This window comes from Pygoscelis adeliae, unplaced genomic scaffold, assembly GCF_000699105.1.
Source record: "Pygoscelis adeliae isolate BGI_AS28 unplaced genomic scaffold, ASM69910v1 Scaffold42, whole genome shotgun sequence".
Lineage (NCBI taxonomy): Eukaryota > Metazoa > Chordata > Aves > Sphenisciformes > Spheniscidae > Pygoscelis > Pygoscelis adeliae.
Window position 1 is genome coordinate 9209640 of NW_008824283.1, and position 11845 is coordinate 9221484.

An 11845-nucleotide genomic window follows, 5' to 3' on the forward strand; every position below is an offset into this window, starting at 1 on the left:
GTATTGGAAATAGTCAATTTAAGCTGCTTTACATTTTCATTGAAATGCTTTGACCATTCCTAGGAAAAATTTGTTAAAGAAGATGCTTGGAAAAATTAGGCGGTAATTGTTAATGAAGCATTAGGATCATTATTAACCTTAGATCAAATCCTGTCTCACACTCTCAGGCAGAGAGAAGCCTTCTCTGCATTTGACCCTTTAAGTTGGAATAACAGTCTCTGCAGAAAATAAATATTTGTTTCCCTTTTTGAAGATGTTTAGATGCAATCGATCCCCAAAAGATTATTTTTTAAAAGTTTTGGAGAACAGCAAAGCTGCCAGAACAGCTACAGCATCATTAAAAATGTATACTAAATCACCTCCATCCCAGAGAGAAAAATGACCTTTCAGATTAGACTGGAAGTGCTTGGCAAAGCACTGTGGTGAGACTATGGCATGCCAGTGGTGGTCAATAATAAAGATAATTTTAACCTGAGAGCTGCGATTCTCCTGAAGTCAGTAGCAGAAATTAAATATTGGAGAGGAAAAGTGTGGGTTAAACAAGAACATTTATATGTTGTATATTTTTGTGTATGAATGCTACGTTTTCTTTTAACCTATTCATAATATTATCTGGAATTCAAAGGAAATGAATGCTCCTTGAAGTATAAACAGCCTTACATTTAATTTCCAATGGCAAGATTTCCTTAGCTTCAAGACCTGCACGTTGAAATATGAGTGAATAAAATTTAAGTAGATAAATCATAAAATATCCTCAATTCTAAATGACATAGAAAAAGCCTGAAAAAAAGGGCAAAATATTATTGAAATAATTATATGACCAAGTGAAGGGGGCTAAATGCTCTTACGTTCAGAGATACCAGACCAGTTCTGTGGCATTGCTCGGGTAAATGGTACATACATACTGCCATTTCAGCATCCACTTTACAGGAATGTACCACTAGTGGGTTTTTTTCCTTAGTTTCTCTCCATGCATATGTGCATACAACCCTGCCTGCACACCCAGAGAAACGTGCATGTTGCTCCATAGGAAATCTTCTGCTTTATTATAGCTTCACCTTTGCATTCTTTGTAAGGAGCGAATGTGCACTCCACGAAGTTTTGCGTGCCATCTTGTGGTTCGGCTAAGAAGTGAGGTTGTTAAATGCATCTTGCTTTAGCGCATAGGTTGGCTCCTTAGTATCTACTTCGAACATTTTGCCCCTGCATGGCAGATTATTGGCAGTTTTCTATTATTTCTTAGGCCGGTTACTCTAAAACTGATCTTTATAGCTAGTGCTCTGGAATTTGCAACCTAGCAGGGTCAACTAGCTGTGGAACTGGCTAGTGGGAAAGAAATTTTTTAGCATTTATGTAACACTATATAAGAACTGTAGTGTGGTGTGTATGTTTGGGAATGGAAGAAAAATAAGCTGAAAGTGCTGCTTTTTGGGTGAGAAACGCAGTTGCTAATGCTAAAGGAACTACTGAAATGAGAAATTAACTTGAGCCAGCTGCATTGAGCAAAATAAAGCTACTATTGTTGGTATAAACCCATAAGCCTTACTCATGGGAGCGTGTACTGCTTTGGCAAAATGTTGCAAGAGTAATGTTTTGTAAATTATTTATATGATTTGTGCTAGTTGGGCTAGTTGATCTGAGATTGCTGATGACACAGTGCAGCCTATGTGAAAAAAGAGAGGCTTTGGAAACAGTAAATGCAAAGAGGTGTGTTGGAAAACTGGGAGAGATTCAAAGACTGTTTAGGCAGGTTAGACTTTCAAACTCAGCTAAACAAGGTTCAAGCACAAAAGGCAAACTCTTTGCAAAGAGAAGCGCGCACAAGTAAATAGACAGGTAAGAGGCCCAGCTCAACATGCTGGCTGAGTGGCTTTGAGATCACAGGAGCTGGGGGTGTTGAATAGCTCTCAGGAGATGCCGAAATCTTTGGGTTTCGTTTTGCAGACCTGCACATACAGCGTCTCTCTAAAATCAGGGGCTGTTTATATGACTAGCAATTGCAGCACCAGGGAGTTACGGGGTGGAAAAGGGATTCCAGATGATAAGCCTCCATACAGGCAGGAAAATGGCCCAGACAGCCAAAACGCCTCCAGCCATCTTCAGAGATTCCTCACTGTGACAGGGTCTTGCAGCCTGGATTATTATTAGTAGACAATAAAGGAAAAATGAATCTAACTCCAAGCAGAAATACAATGAAAGGTATTTGCGTTCATTAACTCTCTGTTGCTTTTCCTCTCCCTCAGATAACATCATCAAGAGGATATTTAATATCTTGAAGTTCACTTGGGTCCTTTTCCTGGCAACATTAGACAGTTTTACAGCTTGGCTTAATTCCATCTCAAGAGAACACATCGATATCTCCACTGTGCTAAGAATCGAGCGCTGTATGCTGACCAGGGAGATTAAGAAGGTAACGCCTTTGGTCTTTTTTGTCTGCTAATGCCATTTCCAGCTCAGTGAAAAATGAAAGGTTGTCTTTTCAGATCACTGTGTTAAGGAGAAAAATTATAAAAATCTCACTTATATGTGCATTTTAAAAATAGGTCTGGACTCTTTTACTGCTTGCTGTTTTATAAATATATAAATAATAAATTACTTGATTTATCATCTGGACACAAAACAAATTATTGGAAAAATAATTCTTTGAGAGGTTGATATAAGGATTTGGCTGAAACTCTCCTGTGATAAAGTGTGGTTTTGAGGGGACAGGATAGATTCAAGTAGAGAGGAGAAGGCATGGCATTTTAAACAGCTCAAGACATACCTCAGTCTGCATATTTCAGTCTGTCTGTAGACCAACTTGCCTTGGAAATGACTGACAACATACAGGCATAATTTTCTTCAGTCACAGTGAAGCTATGTGGTCCTCCGCAAACTAATTATATATTAGTAAAACCCATTATTATCAAAGATTAATGTTGATAGTGTAACTAGAAATGTATCTGGATCTTCAAAATGCAAGTAGGTGATACCTTGAAGTTGGATAAAGCACTTATTTTAAGCACAGGTATTTTTACATATGTCACTAGCTACCCAACTATTTCTGGAAACTTGGCATAGAAGCCTCATTTTTAGTTCTTTCTAGTTTTTTGTTAAAAGCTGCAGACTGTCTCAGAGATTATTAGGTCAAAAAGGTCAACAACACATTAGTACTCTTGACTTTAATAAAGCCCCGTACTGCCTGGCCACTGTCAACGTCTGCTGGCACAATAAGGAGGCTGCCCATGGCCCCAGGAAGTTTGAGAGGTGGGCTTTCCTGGTCAGAGGGAATCTGTACACAGTCTAGCCAGGAGGCACTGAACACGAAGAGAGGGCTGCTTCAGTGTTAGTGTTTAGTTACTGTTATTTTCCCCAAGATGTCCAATAGTAAGTGGATAATAATAATAATAACAAAAAATAAATAAATTTAGAAAAAAAACCAAAGCAGAGCAAAAGAAACGTGGCATAATCAGAGTAAATCTTTCTTTGGAATATGTCCCAGCTTGTGGCAATGGATGGTTTAGGGCACCCTAAACCAGAAATTGCATCTGGATCATTAGGTTTAATAGTACCAAGGATTCTGTATTCTTGGAGTTTGGCTAGTCCCTTTTTAATTTATTTTTAATGTTCGCTTCCAGAAGATCCTATCATACGGAGTTCTGTAGTGTCATTCCATGCGGTGTGTTTAAAAGTACTTCCTCTTGTTCATTTTAAACCTGCTTCCTGATCGTTTTGGGGTCTCCTGTAGATCAGAGATGTATTCCATTTTCCCCTACTATTCCTGATTGTATAAATCTTCATGGAGTCTTCTCCTCAGTCATTCTCTTCCGAGTTAAAAAGCCCCTTTCTTTTTAGCCTCTCTTCACATGGAATCCATCCAGTGCCTCTGATCATCTTTATTGTCCTTCCTCATACTTTTTCCAGTTTTAATATGACCTTATTAAGATTGGATGAGCAGAACTACACACTGTTTTCAAAGTGTGGGTGAACCACAGGTTTATACAGGAGTATAATGTGTTCTCTTCTGCTTTCCTAGTAAGATCTGTCAGGCTCTTTTGATTTTTAGTGAATGCTGCCTATTTTCAGGGGTCTATACACTCTGAGTCCAAGACCTTTAAGGCTAACATAAGCTGACATAAAGCCTGTCATTATGTTTATACAGTTTACTTTACTTTTCCCATTGCATTTCTTGCCATTTTTTACCAAGTCACTCAGTTTTATAGAGTTCCTCAGTAGTACTTCAGTCAACTTTACACTTGAATATCCCAAATATTTTTTTTTCATCTGCAAACTTTATCACATCGCTATTTTCCTGCTTACACAGATTGTTTCTGAGTATGCTGGACAGTAAAACTCCTTGGGGGAACCAGTCAATGACCTTCTTCCTTTGTAAAGAAAAAAAATTTGTCTGTGCCCTTTGTCTCCGGTCTTTTAATGGCAGATAAGTACAAGGGAAATAGTCTGCTTTATTTCATGACCACTTAATTTCTTACAAGGGTCACTCAGGATCACTCCTGAAGCCATGTTTAAGGATTGGTGTTACCTTCTCTTCCCCTGGCACTGTTTCATCTCTTGGTTCCTGCAGATCTGTTGGGTTAGCACCTTCCGCTCAGTGCTCAGTTTATTGTTTTGTTCTCAGACTCATCTTTTATAAAATAATTGGGATTCAAGTTGTTCCATTGGGAGCATCGGTGACTTTTTCTGCAGTGAAGAAGGATGCAAAAAAATTCATTTTTTTCTTGTCCTGTTGCCATAACTCCCTTACACCTCTTTATGCCTTGATCACCTGTTGATACCCTTGCTTTCTGGCAGCTGATTCTTATTATATTCTTGAAAATGGTTTTGTTATCAGATTTTTTTTATTTAAGGAAGTTATTCCTCAGCATCTCTTTTGGTCTAACTCGCTGAAGTTTTACATTTAACTCTAGAAAGTTCATTCTTGTTTGTTTTTCCTCATGACTTTCACTTCTTGAAGGATGTCTTCTTGCATCTTCCTCCTGGTCTTTTCCATTCTGGTGACTTCTGTGTGTGTGTGCTCATGAAAGAGAGGCTCTTTCATGACACCTACCTATTCTACATGAGTACAATTGAAAATTAGCTTGAGTTATTGTACATTATTATTCTGATGGCACCTTCTCTAACCTTCCTTAATATTTAACAGGCACTAGTGTACTTCTGGTTTATGGTCAAAAATCGAGCCTTCATACTATACTTCTTCAATATTAAGTGGTTCAAGTCCACCCACAAAGACTCTGTGATAATCCTGGCACAGTGAATTTACTTAATTTGTTAGAATTCATGCTTTTTGACCCACACCACTTCTTTCTCAAGCTATCTTCCATTCCATCCTTCCTATAAAATTCGTACTGTGATGGTACAGCATTGTAGTGATACTCCTTTTTGCCCCAGGTCTCAGAAGTCTCTGCTGTTTCAGTATCCGCACTGAAAATCACACGATTCTTTCTCACCACCCCTGAGTTTTTAGAGTTTTAACATTTATGCAGAAGCCAGGCTAACTGCCTTTTTATGGCCATTACTTATTTGGGACCTTATTTTGATCGTTCTTTGCTACTTCTCACCTCAACTTTATTGAGTTTTTCCTATCCTTTGTTCCAGATAGATTGATTTATTTATTTCAATTTCATGTTGCCAGCAGCCTGATACTATTTTGATTACAATAGAGCCCATATGTCGTTGTATAGGCTGGTATATCCTCCTTCAATCCTAAATCTTCTGGTACTAGGGGCCCTTCAGAGAATTCCCCCCCAGTCAATAGCTTTAAACTTCAGGTTTTTTTCTAGGATCTTTCTCTCCTCTTCTCTGAAATATTGGTACCCATGAACATCAGAATCATCAATTCCTCCACAGCATCCCCAAGTCTCTGTAGCAGCCCCATGCCTGTCATTGCTGCCCAAGAAAGGAGGCTCTTGCTGCAACCATCATGGTGACATGTTTCTTTGTCTGACGTGGAGTCGGGGGCAGTTAACCTGATGTATGAGGTTCCTTTGGTCTCTCTGCCAGCTACAGAAGAACCTGAAATTGAGTCCTCCATCAGTTGTGGGGCACTTCTGCTGTCACAGCTCTTGTCCTTTATCCGAGGCCTGCAGTCAAGCTAGAATCATAGTACCATAGAATCATAGAATCATTAAGGTTGGAAAAGACCTCTAAGATCATCGAGTCCAACCGTCGAATGTAGCATGTGCATTAATTTCAGAGGCAGGCTGTCATAATGGTACATTTATTATTGCAGAAGCAACACAGCTTGTATACAAACAAACCTAATTAAAAACCTGAGTTTCAGATTTTGTTCTTAAGATTTTTTTTTTTGACAAAACTTCAGATTTTAAAAATTTTAGATTTGGGACAGTGTAGAGGTCCAGAGTTGAAATACTAGTAACTAATAATATTAGTAAAGGGAATACAGGCAGTATTTTAGAGTACTTTTATTATTTTAGCTGGAAAAAGTCCTTGCATAAGGCTTCATTATAAGTCAGAAAAATGACTGTTCAAGAATAGCAATCATCTTCTCTCTCAGTGTATCTTCTGAAGTCAATGCAACTGCTAGTGGAATGAGTTGGATGTGTTTCTGCCTAAGAACAGGCTATAAAATTCGCAGTTTTATTCTTATGACATGCCTTTAGAATTCTGATTGCAATATCATAGCCAGAAAGACTTGATTCTGTGCCCAGATCTGGGCTGACAGTTAATAAAACCATCCTTTCATGAACTCACTTGATCTTGAAGTCACAGAGAAAGTAAAGATCTTCAGTGTATTTTTTGTGATTTTCCAACTGTATCCATACTTCATGAATAAATTCTTACTTTGGGACACTAATGAAAATCTAGATCAGTTTGTACCTGACCTGTTTCTTTTTTTTTCCTGTTTAAAAAAACTGCTACTGACCACTAATAAGGTGTATGATTGTTCTTAGAGTCAGTGAAGCTGTCTAAAAGAGATATTTCAAAAGTTGCTGGAGTACAGGTTGAGTCGTGGTCCCAGCCCACACCTCATTTTCATGCTGAATGATCTGCAGTCCACCCAGCAGAATTTTGTTGGCTGTACATAGCCTGAAACCGCTTGCATTGCTCCAGTTTTGCTTGAAAACCCAGCACTTCATGCCCTGGTAATTTAAGTCAGAATCTGACTTGCACTCTGAAAAGGAACTACTAGTGGGAGGTTATTATTTACTAGGAAGCTGTTTGCACAGTCCTTAATCTGTTCCTTGCCAAATGACAGAAGAAACCAGTTCCTCGAAGAATACACCTCCACCCTGCCACATACCTCTACCTCTACTATCTTCCACAGGGAAACGTTCCAACACGGGAGAGCATCCATATGTATTACCAGAACCACATGATGAAACTTTCTAAGGAGTCAGGACTGGACTCAATTGATAAAAATCCTGGTCAAGCTTCTGGTTTGCAAGCATCTGAAAGAATGGATAGTTTAGATTCAGCAGCTTCTCGTGACAGTATCTCCAGGTATTGATTTAATTTTATTTTGTGGAAGATAGAGGGATCATGCAGCAGACATAATTTTAGATAATGTCTAAGTACTGATGAACTTTCTAATCAATGTTGAATCCTCTTTTTGACTTACCCATGCCATTTTAATAGTGAAAACTCTGCTGTATGTTACTATTCCTTTATAGTGGTGGACTCAGTTGTTGGCTTAACTCCTTTTCCACTGCATGACTACCCCACTGCTTTCTAGAATTAGGAGTCATTGACAGGGGCTCTGATCTTGTAAAAAGTAATGGGAAATGAGAGCCTGCTGAGGATGCTTGTGAGATACTGTTTTAGGAATTCAGGCGTGGAGTTTGGGGAACGATCATTCATTGTGAATATTTTGTCTTTGTAAAATAAATTGTTGTCTGTTGCCCACAAATCAAAAAAGACTTTGCACTGAGAGAGATTTTGGATTTGAGAGAACAAAATTCCCCTCTCGTACACACAGGGCAAAGATCATCTGAAGAGCCTGATTTCCTAACTGCTATGGATACAGTCCAGCAGAGCTACACAGTTTGTGGATCAAATACCCACACTAGTTCAGGAAAACCACCTTCCTCATTCTTTTCTGAAGACGGATGCCGTCAAGTCCCTTGCCAAAACTACTGCATGCTCCTGCTGCTCCATGCACACACAGGCACACACATTCACTTCCTTCTCTTACAGAGGCAGCATGTTCCCACCGTGTCCCTGGTGTTCTTGACTTTTCAGAGACTGCAGAAATTGTCCAATATGAGGGGGAGAAGGGAGGGCTTTGGAAATCCAGCTGTTTCATAATCCGTTGCATTCTGCTGTCTCCTGTTCTTCTCTGAAGTGTGGCAGTATCATATTGTGCTTGATGTTCCCAGCAAACTCGGTAGCTTCTGTGTACGATAAATTACGCTTAGCTTTTACTAATGACATATGGGTAGATGTTAGAAGACTGAAAATAACCAGGGCTTGTCTTCCTTTCTGATGTTATTGAAAAGCAAGTGTAAGAGAGTGCCTGTGAGTACTATGCTTCAACAAAATATTCACAAATTGCTCCCCAGGGTGAGTACTGGCCTTTGAGAGGTTCACTCCAGTAAAAACACCAAATCCGAGCAAATCTTTCTCGGTGGCTAGCTACCCAACTAAGCAACACCTTTGTGTTTTGTCTCAAAGTTTTACAGGAGTCAGATGACGTGAGAAAAATGTAAAGCCAAATTCTATTACCAGCTCACTTGGAGCCACTTGGATATCTGCAGGGCAGAATTTAACTCCACAAAGTTCAGTCTCACCTGAAGAAAGAATAGTAATATCAGTCCTGCTTTTATTAAATAGTTTTTGGTCATACTGTTTACTATAGGTAGAAGAAGTTATCGTTATTATACGACCATGTTAGCAAGAACTTTAACTAGAAGCAAAGGGAAGCCAATTCCAAAATGAATTATAAAAAAGAAAGACAAATCTTGTAATTTTCATGTGTAAATTCTGCCTCTTCGATGAGATGGTATCCAGTGTTGAGCTCCACTTATGTCTTTTTTTTTCAGAATAACCACCCATTTGTCACCCTGCTTTGAGCATACTTACACATTTAAAATCTCTTTTCAAACCCAGAGAATTCAGTGATTCTGTGGAGCTGCTTTGCAACAGAAAAAGTTAAATCTTTCACATGTGTTACTGTCATCTCCGTTTCCCCAGAAGATGTCACAGGACCTATCAACAAAGGAATAGCAAAGGCACTATTATGACTGATTTCTCTAATCTCAAATTCTCTTTCTGGTAATGAACAATCAAATATTCTTGCACAGTATTTACAAATTGTGCACATCTGCTATGATAATAATGACCTGTAATTAGAGGAAACAAAAATGAGTCTGTTGATTGAATGATAATGCCATCTGTTTATTCGGGCACCCTTGCATGTCTCTTCCTGGGATTACAAAAGTGCTTATGAGCTTTTTTAGAAATGTGAAATGTTTTAAACGTCATGTGAATTTACTGAGTGATTTTTTTGAATTGCCCAGACAAGAGAAGGGGGCATTTTACATTTCAACGTAACGATTTCCAGTAAATGTAAAAGGAACTAATTAAATCTAAAGCATCCCTGTGATCATGGATCTAGGATTGCAATGGAAAACTTTTGGGAAGGGGCAGAGGGTTTCTAACCAGCATCCTGGTTATCCTCCTTTGGTTGCCGTACACAAAATTCTGTAGCAGACATTAGGTACATGAGTAAGACGGGCATGTCTGGAAATACACAGGGCTGCAGAAGCACAGAAGCTATTCCATTATAATAATAAATATTCCTCAGTACTCAGGACAGGAATTACTGTAGGTATCTGGTCAGTGCTCTAAACACTGGATTTCCAGAGAGAACAGCCCTCCTTATCAGTTGCAGGAACTGTAAATTTCTTGCGAAGTTCAGAGCTGACCCTTGTAAGTCTTATCCAGGGATGTTGTTCTTACCCTAGATAAAGCTCTAAAAGGAGTTCTGCAGAGTATCCTATGTGGGATTTTCCCTTTTAGTAGGGCTGTCATTTATTATCAGTCATTTTTCTGTAGAGCAGCTAGAGGTGCAATGAGGTATTCATAATGTAATTGTTTGGTTTCTCTTTATGTATAAATACTCTCATGTATCCTAAAGGCAAAGTGCAAAGTTCATATGGGCCAGGAGGAGAAGAGACTGATGTTGATCCTTAACAAGCTCTTTGAGGAGCATCACCAGAAGGGATCGGGAGCTGCCATGGTAGAGCATTCGCTGCTGTTTGTTTCCATTTGACTGATGAACTGCTTATTAGGTTAAACAACTTGTGAATTTCAGTAACATGGTTGGGAATTTACTAAAACCAGTTGGCTGCCTTTGTGGGGCTTTGCCTACGATTATGAAACAGCAGCTAGATGCAGGTCCAAAGTCAGATTTCAGGATATCCAAGGTTTTGTATCCAGTTCCGTTTGTATTAATTTTTGTCCATCACAAATAACGTATTCAATTCCCAACTTTACCTGTGTGTAGGCTTTTATAGGAGCTGCAGGTGGGAGCCCCTGACCCTCCTCTAAGAGTGAACGTACAAGTGCGGTCAGGGTGTTTATGGATACCACTTTTCATCTGTGCTTCCCTCACGAGGTGAGAGAATAGGGCTTGAGGCAGGGAATACTGGAGAAGTAATGATTGCCTTGGGAGGCGGGAGAAAGGATGAAAGGAGAGTCCCAGTTTGGGGCTGGATCTGGGTCTGATTTAGGAGCGTGAATGACAGGAAATGTTTGGGATCTTTGTTTGCAGGTGTGGGGAGTGTAGTAGTTCATAAAGATAATGCCAGTCAGTAACTAGAAAAAAAACAGAAAAATTTGCAAGTCACCCCTTAAACTAATAAACTGTCTGGGAAGGATAAATTTGTTTAGCAAAAAGGAAGTCATAAAGTAAGAAATTTCCTGCTCACCGAGGATAAAAACATCTCTGCTATATATATCCCCATTTGAAATAGATACCCGATCAACTTTATATAAAATGCTTGAACTCGGGGCTTTTAATGAACATTCAATTTAAAATACCTAGTCCTTGAATGATTTCAAGAACCTAATGCTTTTCAAGGTCTCCAAGGACAGAAATTTGAAAAGTCACTCAGGAAGATATGCTTGGATTAAATTTATGTGGTAGGCAATGGCTGAGTCAACATCAGCTTTGCCAAGCTTAAGACTCTCCACTTTATTGGTGTTCTGATTTCCTCCATGTTCGGAAGCATGTTCCTAAAGTACATAAAGAATATACAGACTGTGCTACAGGTGTCGTCTCTTACACATCTGACATTCAAGGATACAGAGCAGCTGCTCTGTAGTCAGTAATTCTTATGATGATTCATCCTTCATTTAAAACAGCTTTAAACCAGATTATTGCAGGGACTCCACCTGGGCAAATGTTTTTATCTATTGGGATTAATAGATGTTTTTCCTTTGATTTTTCTGGGACCCGGGTCAGAACTTACATGTTTTGGAGGGCAGCTGGCATATCTTTCTTCCATTGAAAAGATGTGAACGGGCATGTGCTACTTTGATTTCAACAGCTGCTCTGCTTAAGGCCCTTGGAAGGTTCCCTTTGAACTATGTCTGCATTTTAAATACTTCAACACCTTAGTAAGAGGTGTTGCTCTTAAAAAGAATAAACTCAGCCCTTGAGATGTAAAATAACATGTGGATAACATTGTAGCACAGAGACAGAAGGGTAAGCTGCAAAAGTAGATTGTCTACTTGCTGCCATCTCCCTATATTTTAGCACCAAAACCTCACTGATAGTACAACAACCTGGCTGTACTCCAGAGGTGTATGTGCAAAGGGAACCCTCCTCCCTCATGACCCCCTGGTGTAGGAACATGGAGCTCCAACTGATTTCCATGCTGCT

General features: G+C 39.2%; 1 protein-coding gene across 1 annotated transcript in view; it reads left to right on the plus strand.

Annotated features, from left to right (window-relative positions):
- Positions 1-11845, plus strand: part of PIEZO2 (piezo-type mechanosensitive ion channel component 2) — a 270740-nt gene that overhangs the window by 233838 nt on the left and 25057 nt on the right. Inside the window, exons 37-38 of the mRNA XM_009318585.1 lie at positions 2244-2410; positions 7286-7461. Coding sequence (XP_009316860.1) covers positions 2244-2410; positions 7286-7461 — 343 coding nt within the window. The remainder of the gene's footprint in view (positions 1-2243; positions 2411-7285; positions 7462-11845) is intronic.